This window comes from Trachypithecus francoisi, unplaced genomic scaffold, assembly GCF_009764315.1.
Source record: "Trachypithecus francoisi isolate TF-2019V2 unplaced genomic scaffold, Tfra_2.0 Lachesis_group15, whole genome shotgun sequence".
NCBI classification, from domain to species: domain Eukaryota; kingdom Metazoa; phylum Chordata; class Mammalia; order Primates; family Cercopithecidae; genus Trachypithecus; species Trachypithecus francoisi.
The window spans coordinates 30855294-30880464 of NW_022681460.1; the positions used below are offsets into that span (position 1 = coordinate 30855294).

The 25171-nt window shown below is 38.7% G+C and overlaps 1 protein-coding gene across 3 annotated transcripts in view; it reads right to left on the reverse strand.

Annotated features, from left to right (window-relative positions):
* The window catches only part of RARS2 (arginyl-tRNA synthetase 2, mitochondrial), a 76053-nt gene that overhangs the window by 19323 nt on the left and 31559 nt on the right, over positions 1-25171 (reverse strand). For all 3 annotated transcript variants that reach the window (XM_033234561.1, XM_033234559.1, XM_033234560.1), the window contains 4 exons: positions 21155-21252; positions 16330-16385; positions 12875-12958; positions 8154-8230 (listed from right to left, as the gene is read on the reverse strand). In XM_033234561.1, coding sequence (XP_033090452.1) covers positions 8154-8230; positions 12875-12884 — 87 coding nt within the window. In that variant the 5' untranslated portion in view covers positions 12885-12958; positions 16330-16385; positions 21155-21252. The remainder of the gene's footprint in view (positions 1-8153; positions 8231-12874; positions 12959-16329; positions 16386-21154; positions 21253-25171) is intronic.

Consider the following 25171-nt stretch of genomic DNA (forward strand, 5'->3'; position numbering starts at 1 on the left):
TTAGACTTCCTTAAAAAAAATTATTCCCTTTTCCCTATTTCTAGATATTGGGCCTGCCAAAAAGCATAAAAATTTATTTTGAATTTAACTGAGATAATTATAGTAAGCTCTTGGGCTGATCTGCCCAAATATAAACTAAGCACGAAAATTAAAAGTAGTAGGATAAACCTTTCTTATCCCTTTAAATTTGATCCTAGAATACCGTTAGCCACATGGGCACAGTTCAACTCCTTGATGGGGGCTCTACCCCTACTTATAGCCATGCTTGTCTTAGAAATACTGACAACTGCTAAGGATGGTTAGCAAAACTTAGAAACCACAGACCCTGTTTTAATATATTTGTCATCTTAAAATGCATTGAATTTTTACCTCGTTGTTTAGAAAAGAGTATGTAAAAATAATCATGATTATAATTTGAACAAACAACTTCACTGTTTAATGCTGTTTCATGCCTTGATCAGAAATTTCTTAGCTGCTAGTTGATTCCTAATATGAAATGAAAAATTAAAGACATTCAAATGAATTCACATAATTAAAACTGAATATATCAATATTGCAAACAGTTAACTTAGCCAAAATGTGGTAGGTAAAAAAATAACTAATTTGAGCTAATTCATGAGTTATCAAATTTCTCCTCCTTAATACATTATTAGTAGTATATGAACTGCATTTCACCTTTCATTCATCTTTTCATACTTGGAATCTCTTACTTGTACTCTGTGTACATACATAACCACATTCATTATATCTTATATCTTTATTCAGGGATGATAATTATTAACTCCTTGTAGAGCACCACACACCAGCACCTAATAAACGTTAACATTTCTCATGCTGACAGAAGTATTTTTTGCACATTTCAATGGTGTCAGATATTTACTGAGCTATTCATGTGTACTTTGTCCTTGCTAGGTATTTCAAAACTCATTCTAAGAGGAAGACTAAGAGGACAATGAGACACTGTAGTGTTGTCCCAAACAAGCAGAGAGAGGGTAGAAAAGCAAGCAGTGTTGGGAAGGGACAGCAAGGAACAATGGCCAAGTGGAGAAATGCCAGGATAGAGGAAAGGAGAATTACCTAGAATGGGGAGGAGATGGGGAAGACTTCCAGGAGGAGCAGAAGCTAGGAAGTGGAATGGTGCAGGCAGGCCCACAGTGGGAAATGATTCACGGTGTGTGTACACAGCAACCTGGTCTCTAGGCCTGTGGACAGGGCAAGGACCACCAGCTAATGTCTGTCACACAAGAAGAGCTGCATACCTCCAAGCATCATATAGGCTGGGATACTAAACATATAAGAGACCAGTGTGCACTGAAGACAAGAGTCCTCTAAGACTGTCCTAGGAGGCACCTAAGAGCCTGGGGAACTTTGCGTGATTTGGGAGATGGGAAATTCTTAACAATGACTTACACTGACTACTCTCAAAAGTGATGGCTGGAATCAGATTTTCTTATACTTATAATTTAAAAACTATTTCTTACATATAAATGTCATTAAGGAACAAAATTAATACTAGCCATAACAGTAACATTCCCTGGAAAAAGAAATGTAACTTAAATGATGAAATCTTGAACGTAATTTTTCATAAAATAAAAACTTCAACTGCATAAATATCCCTACATGTGACAAGAATTTAGTCTTGAATTATTTACTTAAAGTTGAGAAATTGGAGACTCTAAAGTTAGGAAAAACACTGTCTCTTGAGGAATAGATACTAATTCTATGTTTTAAAAAATGAGAGCAAGTAAACATTATCACTCACTGAATTGGTGCATTGATCTTGTCCTATTTTTTTAAATACTTTTTTTGCCTACTGACATGGGGAAGCTCAGGGTCAAAACTATTATGTAATATTACCTAGTGATACATTAACCCCTGACTTTCTATTTTTCTTTTACTAAATGCCCATCACTGTAATTACCTTAAATCCTGTTAGAAAGGGTTAAGGTAGAAATACTGAAATAGAACCTTTGAAGGCCATTTTGAACTGAAAAAATTTATACTACTTGTGTTATTATGTAACTTTTTTTTTTTTGAGACAGAGTCTCGCTCTATTGTCCAGGCTGGAGTGCAGTGGTGTGATCTCAGCTCACTGCAACCTCCACCTCCTGGGTTCAAGCGATTCTCGTCTTCAGCCTCCTGAGTAGCTGGGATTACAAGCATGCACCACCACGCCCAGCAAATTATTTGTATTTTTGTTTTAGTAGAGATGGGGTTTGCCATGTTGCCCAGGCTGGTCTCAAACTCCTGAGCTCAGGCAATCCACCCGCCTCAGCCTCCCAAAGTGCTAGGATTGCACACTGCACTTGGCCTATGTAACCTTTTTTAATGTCAGTGCTAGGATACAGGCTAATGCATATTTTATTGGCATGACATTTACCTTTTATAAGAGGCTGCCCTTACATTTCATAAGAATGACTATGGTTACAAAAGTCATATTAGTAGGCAATATGCAATGAGTCAAGTTCTATTAATAAAACCTTCTGTAGCAAAAAAAGTGGTTAATATGCTTAGCGATATGGTTAGATATAAAGTCCATTCAAATAATTTAAATCTAAAAGGAAGCCTGATAAGTTACCTTTAAAAGCATTATTAAAATAGGTAAAAGTAAATGATGACACCCACATATCCATGATTCAGATTTAATACTTGTGAACTTTCACCATAAGAAATTACTTTTTGCCTGGGTGTGGTGGCTCACACCTGTAATTCCAGCATTTTGGGAGGCCAAGGTGGGCAGATCACAAGGTCATGAGTTTGAGACCAGCCTGGCCAACGTGGTGAAACCCTGTCTCTAGCAAAAACACAAAAAAATTAGCTGGGCATGGTGGTGCGCGCCTGTAATCCCAGCTACTTGGGAGGCTGAGGCAGGAGAATCATTTGAACCCGGGAGGCAGAGGTTGCAGTGAGCTGAGATCGCACCACTATACTCCAGCCTGGGCAACAGAACAAGACTCCATCACGAAAAAAAAAGAAATTACTTTTCAATTAAGTGGAAAGGCTTTTTGATATATTGACTAAAGCTTACTGCAAATATTTTCCTGAATCCCTAATGTGAATTCTAAATAAAAAAAAATTAGTTATTTAACAGCCAATTCACAAGGTAAGAGGGAACTATAACAAAACTACTTCCCTGCTTTGTAACTGAAAAAAAAAAAATTAGAGTAAGTTTCAAATGCTGGCCAACAAAATCCTAGGTCCATATACAAAACAGCTAGATGTCATGGGAAAAAAATGCTATAAGGTACAGAGAAAAACCAGTAGTGAAACATATGCACCAAAATGGAAATGCAATAAATGACTGTGGGTGTTAAATATTTTCATCAAAGAAATTCTGCAACTATCATATAATATCATTTCCAAGCTAGCTGAGAAACTGAATATACTAATAGTGATTATAGTGCAATTTAGAGAATACTGATCATAGTGCAATTTAGAGGAAGGCAGGCCATAAAATCTGCTACTGGATGGCCTCTGCCAAAGTCAAACAAATATGCCAGAAGGCTGAAAGTGCCAAAACTCAACTACAAATTGTGTCCCCGGTATAGCAACTCAGGGGATGAAAGATAGGAAAATTCTATATACATAATTAAACCAATGGAAATCAAAGGCTCATAAAGCCATTCTATAGTGGGGGTGTGTGGGCATTCACCGCATAGAGCACTCAGGAGCCAGACTACCTGTGCCAGAATCCTGTGTTTGGCCCGTGGTTTCCTCTGCAGTAAACTGTGTTAACAAAGTAAGTTAAATTCTGACAAATGGTAATTAGTGTATCCTATAATAGTTATTTATCTCCTGGACAAACAATACATTTTATATTCCACAACTTACATATAATTAGAGAAGGGGGCAAAAGAGAACTGTAAGAACAAATTCATTCAGGCATTTACTGCAAGCCATAGTATTTAGGGTTGTGGATAAGGAAGATAACGAAGACATGGTCCTTCCTCTCAGAGAACTCACTACTAACTATAACTCGATAAGGAAAAAAACAAGTGTTCAACCAAAGCTTTGAGAAAACAGATTTTCACAAATAAGAAAGAGTAAATGCAGATCGTCTTAAAGTTTTCCTTCGAATATCAACCAACATTATTTACCAATACACCAAGCACTTTCCAAGCTTAGAATCACTATTTCTGACTTTCTGGTCACCTATTTTGGTGACCAGAAATAATCATGTGGCAGAGCCTTTGTATTACCACCTACGCTATTTTCTTTTAGAAACAGAATAACATCATCATTTATTAACATTTGCTTAAAGCTCAAAAAAAATTCCTCATTTATGCTAACAGTTGTTTTTGAAAGTAATCCAAAGTGACAAATGTAATTTTAAAATGCAAACTGAGTCTACAAAATTCGCATAGAGATATAATAACCTGTAGGCTGCCATTTTAGGCTTTGCATGTTTTCTGTCCTGCAAAAGGAGAAGGAAAAGAGCAAGTGAGTAATGGTCTTGTCATCTGTTACAAACAGCAAAGTGGGTGTATCTGACTTGCCTTCTTTTGTCTTTAAATGCAGTTTCCTGGTGAATCTATTAGGCAAAAAACACTAATGAAAGCAACACAATTAATATTCGACTTTTTAGTTATTCACAGAAGTACCTTGTTGCCCTTAGGCCTTCTATAAGTGTACTCATCAGTAAATAACCTCTAACACAGATGTTGATCTTCCACTATTTTTGAGTCTCTAAAGGCAGGAAATTATATTAAACTGCATAGAAAGAAATATACCCTTAGGTTTCCGTGGAGTTTGAAAACAGATTTTCCTGAAATATTTAAAATATTGTACAGCTTCGGCAACACAGTGAGACTTCGCCTCCACAAAATGGCGAAAAATCCCCACAAAACCTATACCTATATAGGGCCAGGCACAGTGGCTCATGCCTGTAATCCCAATACTTTGGGAGTTTGAGGTGGGAGGATCACTTGAAGCCAGGAGTTTGAGACTTGCCTGGACAACATGGCAAGACCCTATTGCTATTTAAAAAATGAAATAGGCTAGATGTGGTGGCTCACACCTATAATCCCAGCACTTTGGGAGTTTGAGGTAGAGGATTGCTTGAGCCCAGGAGTTTGAGACCAGCCTGGGCAACATAGGGAGACCCTGTCTCTACAAATAATCAAAAATAAAAAAATTAGTCGGGTGTGCTGGTGTGTGCCTGTAGTCCCAGCTACTTGGGTTGCTGAGGTGGGAGAACCACCTGAGCCTGGGAGGTCAAGGCTGCAGTGAGCCGTGATTGTGCCACCATATTCCAGGCTGGGCAACAGAGGAAGATCCTGTCTTAAATAAATAAATGATAAAAATAAAATGTCATAGAAGACAAAGGTTTACTATTTGCAAGATTAAACAAAATCTTTTGAGGTGGTGCAGAAGAAAGATAAAAAGAGTAACTCTCACATGTCATGCTGCACTCTTAAATCAACGACACAAGGTCTCCAAGCAGGTATGTGTATTTTCTGCATCATGGGGTGTCTCTGTGTAAAAAGTGAAGTAGGGGTTCATCTTCAAAGACACTTTCCTCCCTGTCTAATTAAGAACAAATGTGACTTCTCTTAGAAGTAAAATGTATTCAAACACCTGTGCTAACATTCTTAAATATCTGCTAGCCGTAATAAAGAAATCAATATACTTTGTGTTCTTAGCTCCCACAATTTAGTCTAAATATCTACCCTGGCATGCTTACAATGGTCCAAGCAAGCATTAGGTGACAGCCTGTTCCTCTTCCTTATTTGGAGGTATTTTTACCTTTCTCAGCATTCCACAAGTAACTTCCTCCTTTGTTCTCCCCTGCCTTTGCCTCTTTTGAAAAGTTCTAAGTTGCTAGCCAATTGCAACAAATACAGAATGTGAGGTCCCATTCCAGCCAATGGAAACTGGACACAGCAGTAGGGTGGATGTATCAAGTTATAAACGACCCTGTCTCCTTTGTTCGGTGTACTCTCGTGGCAAAACTGCTGGTGAGTGTACCCTTTCTGCAGAGTAAAAATGGCCTTGCTGAGAGAATTAAATTTATGCTCAAGTGCTATTTGTTTGTGGCACTGGGGAACAAGCATTCTATTTTTAAATAAACATTTTTACATATAACATCTTTGGGCCTGGATCTCATGCAAGGTTAAGCTTGAGATAAAATTATTCAAGTGTAAAAATAAATAAATAAATAAATACAGTAAAAACTCCAGGCACTAAGGGAACATGCTTTATTTATAGACAACCATGAAGAATTATTAATTTTTAAATTCCTGCCTATCAATAAAACTCTTAATGGGAAAGAGAGGAGAAATCTTTTGGTTAACATGATAAATCAAAATGCAGTCATTTAGAGTGCAGTATTGGCATGGACTCGGGAAAATGGCAAACCTTTAAAGGTCTTTAAGAACTGGAATATGGGCTGGGTGCAGTGGCTCACACCTGTAATCCCAGCAGTTTGGGAGGCCGAGGCGGGCGGATCACGAGATCAGGGGTTCAAGACCAGCCTGGCCAACATAGTGAAACATCATCTCTACTAAAAAACACAAAAAAATTTAGCTTGGCGTGGTGGTGGGCACCTGTAATCCCAGCTACTCGTGAGGTTGAGACAGAAGAACTGCTTCAACCCAGGAGGTAAAGGTTCAGTGAGCCAAGATTGCGGCATTGCACTCCAGCCTGGGCAACAGTGTGAGGCTCCTCAGAAAAAACAACAACAACAACAACAAAAAACAAAAAACTGGAGTACGTTTTTGTTCAATTTAACTGCAAAGCCAGCTGCAGGGGAAAAATCACATAACAGAAAGGAAAATGATGAAGCACTCTGTGTGGCTTAAGCTGGAGAAATAAAGCATTATTTTTGCAAGTGCTCTTCCTCACACACAAGCAGAACATCTTTAGTCTGATCCCCTGATCTGTCACCAATATGGCTGACTTCGTATCTGTGTTTCCACTGCGAGGCCCAGAAATGGCAGAGATAACAACACGGACAACGAAAAGGAAACACATCCCTGGAGATTGTCTGGACAGGAAGGACTTTATTAATAAACTTCAGGAAGAACTGAAGCTAAAGAAGCAAAGTATCCAAGGGACTAAATGAAATAGAGTAGACAGAAATTCACATTGGACAAAAGCCAGGAAAATGAGGTGAAAGATGTAAATGGGAAAAGCACACACGATTTCAGAGAGAAATAGACATGCCATTCCCCACACCAGAGAAAGAACAAAAATATTCATTTTTTAAGTCTAATTGATATACAGTTATTACCATGAAAATAGCTGTAGTACATATTAACTGGCAGAAAATTGAGAAATTTCTGTGTTGAATCATTATCTTACATGTTTATTCTAAAAAGATTCTATACCTGAAGAAATACTGTCCCAAATCAACTAAAAGAACATTTAAAAAATCTTAGATTAGGAAATAAAAATAATCTAGTAAAATAAGTACAATATTTTCTTTCTTTCTGAGACAGGGTCTTGCTCTGTTATCCAAGCTGGAGCGCAATGTCATGACCACTGTAGCCTTAAACTCCTGGGGTCAAGCAATCCTCCTGCCTCAGTCAGTCTCCCAAGTAACTAGGACTACAGGAACAGGCCACTGTGCCTGGCTAATATTTTATTACTTTGTAGAGGCCAGGTCTCATTATATTGCCCAAAAGTTTGGTTTTCAATTCCTGGTGTCAAGCAATCCTCCTGCCTTGGCCTCCCAAAGTGCTGGGATGCAGGTGTGAGTCACTGTGCCCAGCCAAAAGCAACATTTTCAACTATGTTTTGGTTCCTTGTTTTAAATAACATATTTTTTAAACCTCTGGAGGCTGGGCATGGTGACTCATGCCTGTAATCCCAGCACTTTGGGAGGCCAAGGTGGGTGGATTACCTGAGTCAGGAGTTTGAGACCTGCCTGGCCAACATGGGGAAACCCCATCTCTACTAAAAATACAAAAATTAGCTGGGTATGGTGGCACACGCCTGTAATCCCAGCAACTTGGGAGGCTGAGGCATGAGAATCTCTTGAACCCAGGAGGCAGAGGTTGCAGTGAGCTGAGATTGCACCACTGCACTCCAGCCTGGGCAACAGAGCAAGACCCTGTCTCAAAATAAATAAAAATAAACCTCTGGGATTAAAAATATGTTATAAGCTACACAGTACTCTGAAAAAATTTTGAAACGTTTTCTTGCCAACTTACTTCAAAGAGATGCTGTAGAGGATTGGACTGCAGTTTTTCCTCATAGCCAAACAGTTGGAAGCCAGTTCCCAGAAGACCTACCATGATAATCCGTAAATGAAAAATTATCAAGTTGAACAATAGAGAATAGGCATGACAGGACTATGCATAATTCTATAAAAAGAGCAACCTGTCATATTATGTATCCTGAGAACTATTACAAAACACACTTTTACCTTCTATGATCCCATAAACTGACACAAGTCAAATTCAATATATTTAATCATAAATTCAACATACTGAATAGATCACTGAAATTAAGTTCACAGAAACCAATAGGTTATGAGCTCATCAAAGGTAGAGTCTGGACTAATTTATCTTTGTACTAAGAGTGCCAAACACCACCCTAGCAGACATTAAAAAATAAACATTTATTATGCAGCTACTCTGTTGAAGTGACATCATGATGCTAGACACTAGGCACGCAAAATTTATATAAAAAAAAAAAAAACTGATGGAAAGTGTTTTCAAACTTTCTTTTTAAACTTGTAGGCATTAATGTGAAGACAGCAACGGTTTTGTTGTTATATTAGTTCCTAAACAAATAATTGGAGGAAAACAGCAAAAGGTAAAACTTGGAACATCCTTGATTATTTCTCAGGTTCAAGGTAGCCAAGCAACAAAAATCTTAAATTTGACCGTGTATAATTTTTCAGTCTTTGATGATAAATTCAGAGTTCAGGGATAGTGTTAATTTGTACCTTAAGAAAAAAAAAAAAAACCACCAAAAACTGAGGTTGGTAAACTACAAATTAAAATTCCTAGTACAGTCTGGGAGTATGTAGACTCAAGATATTCTGCATAAAGATGATCATAATTTCCGTTTGAAAGGATATATGCAGTCTGGGGTAAGAGGAACATTAGTTTTATTACTTTAAAAACCAATTTATGGCCGCGTGCAGTGGCTCATTCCTGTAATCCCAGCTACTAGGGAGGGTGAGACAGGAGAATCGCTTGAACCTGGGAGGCGGAGGCTGCGGTGAGCTGAGATCATGCCATTGCACTCCAGCCTGGGCAACAAAAGCAAAATTTTGTCTCAAAAAAAACAAAACAAAACAACAAAAAAACAAAATTAGCCTGGCATGGTGGTGCATGCCTGTGATCCCAGCTACTTGGGAGGCTGAGACAGGAGAATCACTTGAACCTGGGAGGCAGAGGTTGCAGTGAGCTGAGATGGTGCCACTGCATGCCAGCCTGGGTGAGAGGAAGACTCCATCTCGGAAAGAAAAAAAAAATATTTCTATATCAATTACCAAGCTTCAGATCTAAAGGGCTTTACTGATACACATTTTTCTATACAAGGTTCAGTAGAAAGTAGGACGTGACTGAACACAGGAGACAGGAATATACAATACTTTGGAACTTAGGAACAAGAAGGATGACTGAAGCTCTATTCACTTTCAAGCAAGAGCAAATGTGATTATGATTCAGGGTGACTGAAGCAGTGTGCGGAAAGATGCCCAGTGTTCCAAAACACAAAAATGGGAAAAGTAAAGGCCAATTCCATTTAACATTCAGCCTAATACATTTTCAAAAACTAATTCTGTGCTTAGAAACTGCCAACTTTCAAATGGAAATAGCTGAAACAGCAAAATTATTCTTTAACAATGATGGTTATAATGGAAATGTTGACAGATCATTAACCATAGCAGTCCTTTAGAGAAAAACTGCTATAACGAAATCCTGCAGCTAAAATGTAATGAATACCCTAATCACATATTTGCTAATGCCTGTGAAATGTCTAAATTGGTCAAACTAATAAAAATCAGTGCCATCCATTAAGTCTGACTGTTAAGCCTAGGGCTGAGCCCTCTGACTACCAGCTGTTGTGAACTACAGGTTGATTTTCTAAATGCAGGGCAAGTATTCTGATTCTTCCACAGTGAACAGTAAGGGTACTATTAACAGATTCAACGTCTACTCTTCTTAGAGTGCTTCTTACGTGCCAAGCATTGTAGATATAAAAGTAAGTTCACGCCTTCAAGGAACATGCCTCAGTAGGGCAGGGAAGCACACAAATAAGAATATAAGACAGGAGGCTTACCGTATTTGAATAGAGCTGGATACTAGGAAATTGGTGATGTGAGAAGATAGGCAAGGGTGTGTCTGTGTGTCAGAGAATGCTTTATAGAAATGATACTAGAGATGTTTCTTAAAATATACACGGCGGTAACACCAGAGATGTTCTTAAAGTTTGTATTTCCTAAGCCAAAAGAACAAAGCTGGATGCATCACGCTACCTGACTTCAAACTATACTACAAGGCTACAGTAACAAAAACAGCATGGTACTGGTACCAAAACAGAGATATAGACCAGTGGAACAGAACAGAACCCTCAGAAATAATACCACACATCTACAGCCATCTGATCTTTGACAAACCTGACAAAAACAAGAAATGGGGAAAGGATTCCCTATTTAATAAATGGTGCTGGGAAAATTGGCTAGCCAGAAGTAGAAAGCTGAAACTGGATCCTTTCCTTACTCCTTATACGAAAATTAATTCAAGATGGATTAGAGACTTAAATGTTAGACCTAAAACCATAAAAACCCTAGAAGAAAACCTAGGTAATACCATTCAGGACATAGGCATGGGCAAGGACTTCATGTCTAAAACACCAAAAACAACGGCAACAAAAGCCAAAATTGACAAACGGGATCTAATTAAACTAAAGAGCTTCTGCACAGCAAAAGAAACTACCATCAGAGTGAACAGGCAACCTACAGAATGGGAGAAAATTTTCGCAACCTACTCATCTGACAAAGGGCTAATATCCAGAACCTATAAAGAACTCAATCAAATTTACAAGAAAAAAACAACCCCATCAAAAAGTGGATGAAGGATATGAACAGACACTTCTCAAAAGAAGACATTCATACAGCCAACAGACACATGAAAAAATGCTCATCATCACTCGCCATCAGAGAAATGCAAATCAAAACCACAATGAGATACCATCTCACACCAGTCAGAATGGCAATCATTAAAAAATCAGGAAACAACAGGTGCTGGAGAGGATGTGGAGAAACAGGAACACTTTTACACTGTTGGTGGACTGTAAACTAGTTCAACCATTGTGGAAAACAGTGTGGCTATTCCTCAAGGATCTAGAACTAGAAATACTATTTGACCCAGCCATCCCATTACTGGAGATATACCCAAAGGATTATAAGTCATGCTGCTATAAAGACACATGCACATGTATGTTTATTGTGGCACTATTCACAATAGCAAAGACTTGGAATCAACCCAAATGTCCATCAGTGACAGACTGGATTAAGAAAATGTGGCACATATACACCATGGAATACTATGCAGCCATGATAAGGATGAGTTCGTGTCCTTTGTAGGGACATGGATGCAGCTGGAAACCATCATTCTCAGCAAATTATCGCAAGAACAGAAAACCAAATACCGCATGTTCTCACTCATAGGTGGCAATGAACAATGAGATCACTTGGACACAGGAAGGGAAGCATCACACACCAGGTCCTATTGTGGGGAGGGGTTTGGGGGAAGGGATAGCATTAGGAGATATACCTAATGTAAATGACGAGTTAACGGGTACAGCACATCAACATGGCACATGTATACATACATATGTAACAAACCTGCACGTTGTGCACATGTACCCTAGAACTTGAAGTATAATAATAATAAAAAAAAAAAGTATAAAAAAAAAAAGTTTGTATCTCACAATCTACCCCGTCCTTCACTACCATAACAACTTCATTTACCTTGCCCTCTTACACCTTGATTACTGGTTTACATGAGTTAGGAATGGTTCTGAGTAAACTCATTATATGAAAGATAATTTGCGGTAGTACTTAACTGTTTGGATCGCACTCCTCTCTTTTTCTCTTTTCCTTCTGGATTTTCCCCACCCCACTCCTGCCCCTCACTGTACATTTAAAGGGGAAGCCAAAGTATCACCCTTTGCTTATCTTCTGGGCCACTGGCTATGGTATAATAGTGGATCCTACTTTATTCATGTAGGATGGCCCAGGGAGGCTGGATGTCCTTAGATTGAAAAATGGCAGGGCTGTGGTTGAGAACAGTGTATACAGTTAGACTTACTTCTTCCCTGTATACTCACTTCTACATTTAACTAATAAAAGCAGGCAATTCCTCTTTATTAAAACCACCAAAGCTTACATCAGGTCTTACTCTGGAGTTTTTTTTTTTTTAGACAGGGTCCTGCTCTGCCACCCACACTGTAGTTCAGTGGACTGCAGCCTTGACCTCCTGGGCTAACACGATCCTCTTACCTCAGCCTTCCGAGTAGCTAGGAATACATGGGCATGCCACCAAGTCCAGCTAATTTTTTTGTATTTTGTAAAGACAGGGTTTCACCATGTTGCTCACGCTGGTCTCAAACTCCTGGGCTCAAGTGATCCACCCGTCTTGGCCTCCCAAAATATTGGCCATTACAGGAGTGAAATACCACGCCTGGCCCAGGTCTTCTTTGAATGTGTGAAGTTACCTTCCCCAAAGGTAACTTGTGTGGTGAGAATTACTCAAGTAAACAGATTTTATGCAAAAAAGCCATTAGGAAAAAAAAAAATAGGTAGGACATACTACTTCATCCAACGGGATTCTGCCTATATTCTGTCCAGAAGATCAAAGTTTTTAAAAATTGAATTTTACAATGAAATGAAAAACAAAATCTCAGACGTACTTACCAAACTGCATGCCCCAATCGCCAAGGTAATTTATTCTTATTACTTGATGTCCTAAAGCTTCTTTGAGATTTGCTATAAAATTTCCTAGTAATCAATAAAGTATAGTTTCTCATTCTTGTTATCCATTTTTGACATAAGAACCATGTACTTCTCTATTATCAAAGCATAAGTGAAAAAATCTTTTCACAAAATTTACCAACTCACTGTTTTTTACCAAAATATTCACCATTGTGTTTTCATATATGTTATGGAAAGGGAGTAAGAAATTACTTGTAGGGCAGTTATTCCAAAGAATCTCACATTTCACAGTAACAGAATTTTCATCAACATCATTAATAGGATTTTAGAACACATTAGAGTAATTGCTATTCTAGTCAATTTCAAGGAGAGAAAAAAAAAATCCCAGTAACTAACAAGAAATATATTTGTCTGTGTCCTAAGAACCGAAGCCTCACTGCTGTATTTTCCCTTTTTGTGTTTTCTAAATAGCTCATTCTATCTCCTTTTAATCACTAACATCTACCCTCTGCATGCCTGCTCCCTAACAGCATGTAATAATCTAAAGCCTTCACTTTCCCATACTGCTGATGCTGGTTTCACACTCAACATCTATTCCGCTTTCCTTCTTGTGTGCCCTCATCTACTGCCGAGGCTGAAAACCTAAAAAGTACAATTCCCAGAGTCTCTTTTTATTAGAGTTCCAGAAGTCTTCTAGGTTTGGGCAATCAGATACAGTCTGTGTAAGATTTAGAAGGGGAGTTACTTCTATTTCTTTATGACAAGCACAGTTGTGGAGGCTTTGTTTTTATGTGACACCATGAACAGAGGTCCTAGTATTCCATGATGGCCACCAAAGAAACTGAAAGTATATGGGGCTGCCTCTTAAGACTGTATGGATTCTAGATGGCATGGCAGGAGTAGTGGCATTTTCTTGACCATGGCAGTGGCAGCATGGTTCTACAGCAGTGGAAGTGATTGCAGAAGAGGCAGGAGCTCCCTTGATGACAAAGTTCTATAGTGCAGTTTTGGGAGTTATTTATGTCAGCTTAATCCAAAGCTTCTGCAGCCCTCCCAACAACTTTGTAAACCATTCAATATCCTATAATAAATCCTCTCCTGCCTTTACTAAGAATGGATTTAGTTTTTTGCAAATAAACCCTCACCAATATCCATACCTGCCTTAAACTACTGCAGCTATCTTCTTTTCCAGCTTCCCTACTTCTAGACTTTCCCAATCTGTAAAGTTCCAGCAATTGGAACCCCAGTTTTTCCAGCTGGTACAAAGATAGCGTATTCTTATTTTTTTTCTTAGCCCCTTGTTATATCACAAATCCAATTAAATGTCTGAACCTAGACTTCTGGAATTAGACTGCCTAATTTCAAATCCTGGCTACAATACTTCGGAATCTTGGGAAAGTTACTTTTGGTAGCTGAATTTCTTCATCCATAAACCAGAGTTAATAGTATTTACCAAACTGGGTTGTTATAAAATTGAATTATATAATACATGAAGACATAGCATGGTAAGTTCTCAAATATTATCTCTAACTGGTCCAAATATTTCCCTCAACTGTGAAAACAACTTTATCATACCCTACCCATCATTTACCCACTCCTATACTTTTGACTTACTCACATAGCTTTTCTTATATTGTATATTTCTTATACTTTTGCATCAAGTCCTGTCATTTCTTCTCTTAAAATGCTGCCCAAGAACAATGAGAGCTGACCCCACAACAATCTATGCCACAAGTACTAATTTCTCCAGTTCTGAAAAGTATTGAAGCACAGGTTAAACAACTTTCTCTTAAGCATGCAATAGGACAGATTTCTACATTGGAAGTGAGATTAGATTGAGATAAGCTCCAAAGTCCCTTCCAATTCCAATATTATATAATTTTAATTTCAGTTTTTAAATTCACCTGCTGCATGACACGTGTTAAATAAATGAAAATTGTTAAGTATATTATACACTGAAGCATTACAACTATGAAGTACTACATAGTAATCTCTATTTATTGAAATAGTCTTTTTTTGTTGTTTTTTGAGACGGAATCCAGCTGTCGCCCAGGCTGCAGTGCAGTGGTGTGCAGCTCACTGCAACCTCCGCCTCCCGGGTTCAGGTGATTCTCCCACCTCAGCCTCCTGAGTAGCTGGGATTACAGGTGCACACCACCACACTGGCTGATTTTTTGTATTTTTAGTAAAGATGGGGTTTCGCCATGTTGGCCAGGCTGGTCTCGAACTCCTGACCTTAAATGATCTGCCTGCTTTAGCCTCCCAAAGTGCTGGGACTACAGGTGTGAGCCACTGCGCCTGGCCAGAAATAGTCTTGTTCTAATTTCCAGTCTTGAACATTCTACTAAGTGCTCACATGACTGAAGTGAATTTTTAACAAAAATTATTATTTGCACTTTATAATTTTGACAAAAATTGCTATGTATTTTATATAAACAAAATATATGAATAGGCAGAGCGTGGTGGCTCACGCCTGTAATCCCAGCACTTTGAGAGGCCGAGGTGGGCAGATCACTTGAGGTCAGGAGTTCGAGACCAGCCCGGGCAACATGGTGAAACCCTGTCTCTACTAAAAATACAAAAATTAGCCAGGCGTGGTGGCGCATGCCTGTAATCCCAGCTACTTGGGAGGTTGAGGCAGGAGAATCTTTTGAACCTGGGAGACGGAGGTTGCAGTGAGCTGAGATTGTACCACTGCACTCTGGCCTGGGCAACAAAAAAACCACAAAATATATGAGCAAAAAAATGTGAAGGGTTATATATCCCCACATAACTATTTTTACTTTTGTATCTTTGAGGTCTTCTCCATATTTATACTTACTTTTAGAAAGTTAAAAATCATAACATAGGCCGGGCGCGGTGGCTCAAGCCTGTAATCCCAGCACTTTGGGAGGCCGAGATGGGCGGATCACGAGGTCAGGAGATCGAGACCATCCTGGCTAACATGGTGAAACCCTGTCTCTACTAAAAAATACAAAAAACTAGCCGGGCGTGGTGGCGGGCACCCGTAGTCTCAGCTACACAGGAGGCTGAGGCAGGAGAATGGCGTGAACCCAGGAGGCGGAGCTTGCAGTGAGCTGACATCCGGCCACTGCACTCCAGCCTGGGCGACAGAGCGAGACTCCGTCTCAAAAAAAAAAAAAATAAATAAATAAATAAAATAAAATAAATAAATAAATAAAAATAAAAATCATAACATAGATAGCAGTTAAAATTAGTTTCTCAGTGAATCTTTGGTTTTGAAATGAATTTTCTGTTTCCATTGTTATTAAACAATGTTGTCCATTTCATGTAATATTGAATTAGCATGAGGCTCATATAAATTTAAACTTTTTGTTTTTTGTTCTTTTGTTATTTGAGCATTAAACCATTAAATTGAACTATCAAATACTTCCTCAAAGGCACATTTAGTATTTTATGTGAAACTAAACACTTACCTATGATGGTAGAACGCAAATGTCCAACATGAAATTTTTTGGCAACATTAGGTGAACTGCAAAAAAAAAAAGGGAAAAGTTATTTCTCTATTCTAAGAATTAAGACTTCTAAGAATCAACTAGGTCATGCCTCCATACTTTGACAAAACTGTGGAGTATAGCCTTTGGTATTAGGGCAAAGATAAGTTAAAAGTCAAAAATTTACAGCAAAGATAAATTAGAACTCAAAATTTTGACATTATGTTAATGAAATTGATCCTGTGACTCCTGAACTAATAGCGTTCACGTAAGTGGTATACTTAGGAAGTGGATACATTTAAGGATTGACAAAACCAACACAAATTACTAAGTTTAGTGCAAATCCTTTACCCTCTTAAAAATCACTGAGGGCCTCAAAGAAATATTTTTCATATAGGTAATATCTGCTACTATTTACTGTATCAGAAATCAAAATTTAAAAATGTAAAAATACCCCCAGCACAATGGCTCACGCCTGTACTCTCAGCACTTTGAGAGGCTGAGGTGGGAAGACTGCTTGAGGCCAGGAGTTTGAGACTAGCCTGGGCAACATATCAAGATACTGTCTCTACAGAATTTTTTTTCAAAAAACTAGTCAGGTAGCTGGGTGCAGTGGCTCACACCTGTAATCCCAGCACTTTCTTAGGCCGAGGAGGATGGATCACTTGAGGCCAGGAGTTCTAGACCATCCTGATCAACATGGTGAAACCCTTACTTCACTAAAAATACAAAAAATTAGCAGGGTGTGGTGGTGCATGACTGTAATCCCAGCTATTTGGGAGGCTGAGGCAGGAGAATGGCTTGAACCTGGGAGGCGGAGGTTGCAGTGAGCCGAGATCACGACATTCATTGCCCTCTAGCCTGGGTGACAAGCAAAACTCTGTCTCAAAAAAATAAAAATAAAAATAATTAAAATAAATTAGTAGGGTGTGGTGGTGCATGCTTGTAGTCCTAGCTACACGGAAGGCTAAAGCAGGAGGATAGCTTGGGCCCAGGAGTTCAAAGTTACAGTGAACTATGATGCGTGCACTTCAGCCTGGGTGACAGAGTGAGACTCTGTAAAATTAAAAACAAAACAAAAAAAAGGAAAAATAATTATGCATAAAACCTTTAACAATCGGAATGTGACTCACCACTCCAAATTCCCAATCAACACATTTATCACTCCCGTGTATGCTCAAGAAGTTGTAATCAATCATTTAACATAGCAAATGCTTCCAGAGCACTCACTACCTGACAGGCACAGCTGCACATACTTCATGTGTATTAACTCATTTAATACTCGTATGTGCTGTGAGGTAAGGTACTCTTAACTTTTATTTTACAGATGAGGGAACTGGGAAAACAAAGAGAGATGATGAAGCAAATGTGGCAATATCTTGATGACTCTTAAATATGTGTAACGAACATATAGGGGTTAATTATACTGTTCCCTGTTTTGTGAATGTTTGAAAATTTCATAAGTTTCTCAATATTAAAAAAAGATAAATTATCTTTTATATTATCAATTATAAAAAAAAATTGAACATAGTTGGTTAAAAGTGGTAAAACTAGAGCTTAATTCTGGTTTGTCTCCAAAGCCTTGTTATATACCCTTCAGAGTACTACGATTTAAAAACTTGATCCTACGACATGTGTGCGTATTTTAAAAATTCTCTTCTCCTATCTCTCTTATTTTCAGAAGAAATCCAAGAATAATGTTCTCTATCAGTTTGGATCCTGTCTCCACCTGTTTTGTCTCTACTTTGAAATCACAACAGCAAGAACTGCAGCATCTGGAAGACCTCTGAGGGAGAGAGAAGCAATGGTCTCACAACAATGCCACATGTAAACTGTCAGAGAGCAAAGATGGCTGCTAGGAGATAGACAGGCTCTGCCTTCACCAGCATTCAGACACTCATTTAAATTCCAGCCTTCCTTAACTGCTTTAGAAAAAGGCTAAGAGAAGCAAATCCATAAGCAAATTAACTGCCATACAAAAAGCCTACAGAATACAACTTGCATAGAACAGGTTATTTTTAGATACTTCTTAAAAGCATAAACAAAAAGGAGCAGTATATGGGAAACCAAAACTTAAGAGGAAAGCCAGGAAATCAATGAGTAAGGAAGACTGATGCCACAGTATTTCTAGAGCTTAGTTGGAGTAAAAAGATGGTGAAGGTGGAAAAAAAAATGCAAAAGAAGTAAGTAATGGTGGCAACTTTTCAAGTTTTAGGAAACTTATAATGGCATTACTTAAAGGATGAATGTATGGCAACAGGTAATATATTGCCTCCCTATTGATTTTCCTTTACTTGTCGGTTAGGTAATTGAAAGGGGTTTAAGAGTAATATGGTAATGAAGTGCTTCCCCAGTGAAGAAAGCAGTATGTCCATTAATTTAAAGACATGAATGAAAATAATCAAAGATGATCACAAATTCTTTGCTTCTCTCACCATTAAGAGATGTACTCTATTTTTCTTCCCTTGAATCTGGGGTGATCTTGTGACTTGCTTTCATTAGCAGAAAGTGACAAAACTGATGACGCCATGCCTGTTCCAAGATTAGATGTTTTCACTATCTTTTAGAGTCTTGAGTACCTCTGTAAAGAGGTCTTGCTACCCTGTTGGAGAAACAATGTGGTGGGAGAGAGAGATGCCTGGCCAGAGAAGTAAATGAGCCACTTTTGATTTCTAGCCCCAGTAGTCTCCAGATGACCACAGTTACATAAATGACCTCAGGCAAATAGAAGAACCACTGGCCTGAAATAATCCTCTCTCCCCATTTCCTCATACATGGTGTCATAAGTACCAACATAGATGTTGTTTTAAGACACTAATCAGAAGCTGACAATTCTTTTTCTTAAAGAGCCAGATAGTAAATATTTTAATAGGCTTTTGGACCATCTGATCTGTCACAACTATTCAACTCAGCTCTACTCTGTTCAACTGCCATTGCAATATGAAAGCAGCCAATGTAGATGATGTAAACAAATGTGCATGGCTGTGTTCCAACAAAATTTTATTTGCAAAAACAAGGGGCAAACTGGATGTTGCTTATGGGCTGAGGTTTAACAATCCCTACATTAAGGTTTGCAGTGGTTTCTTATTCAAGAGGAGATAAAACAGGCAAATTTCCTTAGGAGATGGCCTTAGTGTAGTTCCTCTGTGGTATGAGGATGACTGTAGGAAGTCCCTCTACTCTTTGTGATGCAACAAATATTTAAACTCAACTTTAAATATCATAATTGTGGTGTACTGCAGTACAAGAGTCATTCATAAGTGTCTACTCCATAGGAGCAGAAGCTTACTCAGTAATTGGTCCTTATCATAAATTCATGAGTTTGGTCTTAGAGGATCTTTTTTAAGAAGACAAGTGAGTGGCAGAGACAGTACACATGCATAAAATCCGCTCTTTCACTGACTGTACAGGTGCTAATCATAACTAAGTTTAAAGGCTATTATCATAAACTGCAATAATGAGTTAGTAAACATAATACTTCCCATATAGATTTTTAAAAATCTTCCACAGATGGCCAGGTACGGTGGCTCAAGCCTGTAATCCCAGCACTTTGGGAGGCCAAGACGGGCGGATCACGAGGTCAGGAGATCGAGACCATCCTGGTGGACATGGTGAAACCCCGTCTCTACTAAAAAATACAAAAAACTAGCCAGGCGAGGTGGCAGGCGCCTATAGTTCCAGCTACTCGGGAGACTGAGGCAGGAGAATAGCGTAAACCCAGGAGGCGGAGCTTGCAGTGAGCTGAGATCTGGCCACTGCACCCCAGCCTGGGCGACAGAGCCAGACCCCGTCTCAAAAAAAAAAAAAAAAAATCTTCCACAGACATAAATACTTAAGAAGACAAAAGGCTCTTAGCAAGTTCTATCTTTCTAAGTAGAAAAACAGTTCATCAAGACTGTTCTTCAGCTTTAGGAAGACAAATGCAACATCTCTGATAATTTCCTACGGCTGTCAGTCTGTCAGCTGTACAATGAAAGTATTAGTTTTTAGTGTTCCCTTTTCTCTCTTGGTTACCTCAAACAGTCCAAATACCAGACAGTTATACTGACAGCATGTTAGAAAGTTCTATGAAGACTATTTAGAGGCACATTAAACTTCAAGCTATTTTTCTGGTAATTAAAAAATACATTTATTACAAATACTAAAAGATTTGTTTCTCTGGTAATCAAATTACTTAAAAAAATGTTTTTTGACACAGAGTCTTGGTGTGTCTCACCTGAGCTAGAGTGCAGTGACAATCCCAGCTCACTGTAACCTTGAATTCCTAAGCTCAAGCCATCTTTCCTCCTCAGCCTCCCAAGTAGCTGTCACTACGGGAGTATGACACCACGTACAACTACTTTTTCTATTTTTTTTTTTTAAGAGGTGGGGTCTCACTATGTTGCCCAGGCTGGTCTCGAACTCTTGGCCTCAAGTGATCCTCCCACCTTGCCTTCCAAAGTGCTAGGATTACAGGCTGAGCCACCATGCCTGGCCACTCTAAAATTCCTAGTACAGCAGTAACCATTACCTCTGCCTTAAGAGTCTATTAAAGTGAATAACTAGTTCTTCCATAAAAGGAACTGTTAATACTAAAAAAAAAAAAAAAAAAAAAAAAAATTATTATTAGACATTTTTTAGAGGTCCAAACATATGTTTTTATTCATAGTTCAATGATTGATTCACTGTGATTTCAAGAAATAATATAATTGCACTGGTTTTCAAGTTTTCCATATGTTATTTATTAAGACCCCAAATGATGATGGTAATAACACTCCTCCACCCAGTCAACTTGATTAAGCAACACATATAAGGGGTGCACCCTCACCTGAATTCAACCACAATCTTCTTCCGGGGAAGACCAGAGAAAAGTTCACTTTTTAATCCATATTTTGAGCCATCTTCAATTACTTGTTGTAGCACTGTCTGAAAATTAAAGGAGTGTAATTTAATGAACAAAAATTACAATGCTTTTAATTACTCTGTTGCTGAGAAATAAATATTGCCAATTTGTTCATTCTAATTTATGGAACTGAGAATTTCATAGAATCCTCAGTGGCACTACCTCTAGCACCACTTTTGTTACTAATGCTAGTCATAGTAGTAACATGAGTTAACACTTACAAGGATTCTGTGCCCTTTTACACTCCATGTCTATTCATCCTTACAGTAACCAGTTATGTAAGTATTTTACAGAGAAGGAAACTGAAGTCTGGTGAAGTTAAGTAACTGCCAAAAGTCCCACAGTAAATATGAACAACAAAACCAGAAGCACCATCTAATACTTATTGAGTTCATACGATTTGCCAGCCACTGTTTCAAGCATTTTATATGCATTAACTTACTTACTCCTCACGACAGCCTTAGAGATAAGAACTATTTTAACAAATAAAGAAAGAAAAGTACTGAGGGGTTAAGTTGTGCAGAAAAGAACTTTTGCAACTTCACAGCTAACCTGTTAACTGCTGCATGCTGCTGCAGTTTTTGTGATATTAAAAACTACAAGTAATGGTAGGAAAAAGACAAAAATGTATAATGCCTATTGGCTACACAAGTAAGAAACAAGGAAATCCCACAGAAACTTCCCAAACATATTCCAGGTTAGTTTTTAGTTATTAACATAGAACTATGGTATATAATTCACAAAATTCATTTTATTTTTTGTTAATGGTGATGAACTTTTGTTTACTCGTATCAGTTGGTTTTCTTTCCCCAATTGCATCTATACTTTACTTTTATTTTTACATTTTTGAGACAGGGCTTTACTCTGTCTCCCAGACTGAAGTGCAGTGGCACAATCAGGGCTCACTGAAGCCTCAATCAGACTCAAGCGATCTTCCTACCTAAGCAATCCTACCACCTCAGCCTCCAGAGTAGCTGGGACTACAGGTACATGCTACCACACCCAGCTAATTAAACAAAAAATTTTTTTGCAAGGGCACAGTGGCTCACGCCTGTAATCCTAACACTTTGGGAGGCTGAGGCAGGTGGATCAGGAGATCAGGAGGTCAGGAGATCAAGACCATCCTGGCCAACATGGTGAAACTCCATCTCTACTAAAAAAATACAAAAAAAAAAAAAAAAGAACATTAAGCAGACATGGTGGAATGCGCCTGTAGTCCCAGCTACTTGGGAGGTTGAGGCAGGAGAATCGCTTGAACCCAGGAAGCGGAGGTTGCAGTGAGCCGAGATAGCACCACTGCACTCCAGCCTAGGTGACAGAGCGAGACTCCATCTCCAAAAAAAAAAAAAAAAAAAATTTTTTTAATTTTTATAGACAGGGTCTCTCGCTTTGTTGCCCAGGCTGGTCTTGAACTCCTGGGTTCAACAGATCCTCACACCTTAGCCTCCCAGAGTGCTGGGATTATAGGCGTGAGCCACCACACCTGGCCCCAAAATGCATCTTGAGTCTTAAAAATGTGGTTTATGTTGTGAAAAACTTTATTATCAAAGAGTTGGTTAAAATGGTCTCTAAATGGAACAAGCAGAGAAGGGAGCAGCAGCCAGTACCTAACAATTGACATTTAAGAAGCATAAAGTGCTGGGTCCAAGATCAGCTGCTTCTACTGTACCCATTGTCTTTAAGTCTCATAATTTTTTTTTTTTTTTTTTTTTGAGATGGAGTCTGGCTCTGTCGCCCAGGCTGGAGTGCAGTGGCGGGATCTCAGCTCACTGCAAGCTCCGCCTCCCGGGTTCACGCCATTCTCCTGCCTCAGCCTCCCAAGTAGCTGGGACTACAGGCGCCTGCCACCATGCCCGGCTAATTTTTTGTATTTTTAGTAGAGACGGAGTTTCACTGTGTTAGCCAGGATGGTCTCGATCTCCTGACCTCGTGATCCGCCCGTCTCGGCCTCCCAAAGTGCTGGGATTACAGGCGTGAGCCACCGTGCCTGGCTAAGTCTCATAATCTTAAAGATGGGCAACATTTCCCATTTAATGGATCCAAAACTAAGGTTCAGAAATAGTATGTATGTGCACAAGGACATAGAGAAAATAATATTCTCTTGATTCACATTGTGTAATAAGAAACAGATAAAGAATACAATATATAGACAGTATACAGAATATTGTCTGTCATAAACTAGAGACCCAGTATTATTAGTCCAAGAGTATATATGAAAAGAATATATCAGTAAGAAGAAATCCAGATTCAGATTATTCTAAGCGGAAAGTCTACAAATCTTTCACTTCTTCTTTTTATGTAATGAATGGCAGACTCCACAACAGTTAATCACAGTAAGTTAGAATTATCTTTGACAATAACCCTCTATCTATTGATTTACCTGGCACAAACAACAAAAAGGCAACGTTAATAATTTTTTAAAAATTGAACATTTAAGATAAGGCTAAAGTCCCTCTCAATCATCTGTCCTTATCCTAATTCCTTCCCTCCTTCCTCAGGAGTAACCACTTTTCAAACATCATCTTAGCTGGTGACTACTCCCTTCTTGCAACTATCCTCCTTCCTTGGTTGTAAAGACACCATTCTCTCTCAACTTTTGCTTCTCAATTTCCTTTGTAGGCTCTTCTTCAACCATCTGCCCTTGACTCTGCACTCTGTGTTCCATTCTTGCTTCTAGCTTTTTATTTTACACTTTCAGGTCACCTTAAGACTTCAAATACTTGGCCGCGCATGGTGGCTCACATCTGTAATCCCAGCACTTTGGGAGGCTGAGGCAGATGGATCACCTAAGGTCAGGAGTTCAAAACCAGCCTGATCAACATGGTGAACCCCTGTCTCTACTAAAAATACAAAAAATTAGCCGGGTGTGGTGGTAGATGCCTGTAACCCCAGCTACTTGGAAGGCTGAGTCAGGAGAATCGCTTGAACCTGGGAGATGGGAGTTGCAATGAGCCGAGATCACGCCACTGCACTCCAGCATGGGCAACATGAGCGAAACTCCATCTCAAAAAAAAAAAAAAAGACTTCAAATACTATTACTTCTAACTACTTAATCTCTCTACTGCTACAGACTGATTGGATATGCTTCTCAGGCATTTCACAGAAAATACACTTGTTCTTCCATCTACACTGTCTATTTCCACAAACTGCACTACCACTCACCCAACTAACCTACTCAGAAACCTAGGAGTCCCCAACATTTACCTTATTCCCTCAACCTCTGTAATTAGTCACCTGTTAATCACCAGGTCCTGTGTGTATTTCTCCTAAATATCGTTACAGTTATTTAATAACTGGTTCTTCTACCCTGGTTTAGGTCCTCATCTGTCAGCTATACCCCTGCAAAAACAACACCTACAGTAACGCACCAAATAACAATGTGTCAGTCAATGATGAACCACATATATACAATGGTGGTCCCATTAAGACTGTAACAGAGCTGAGAAATTCTTATCACCCAGCAATGTTGCAGCAGGTCATAATGCCTAGTGCAATGCAGTACTCACATGTTTGTGGTGATGCTGATGTAAACAAACCTACTAGGCTAGGCTGCCAGTCATATAAAAGTATAGCACATACAATTATGTACACCACATAATACTTAATAATAATAAAGGACTGTACTGATTTATGTATTTAATCTACTATATTTTTAAATCATAATTTTAAAGTGTACTCCTTATACTTACTAAAAACAATTAACTGTAAAACTGCCTCAGGCAGGTCCTTTAGGAGATACTCCAGAAGGCACTGTCATCATAGAAGATGATAGCTTCATGTGTGTTATTGCCCCCGAAGACTTTCCAGTGGGACAAGATGTGGAGGTGAAGACAGTGATATTGATTATCTTGACCCTGTGTAGGCTGAGGCTAATGTGTTTGTGTCTTAGCTTTTAACAAAAAAATCTAAAAAGTAAATTAAAAAAATTAGAAAAAGCTTACA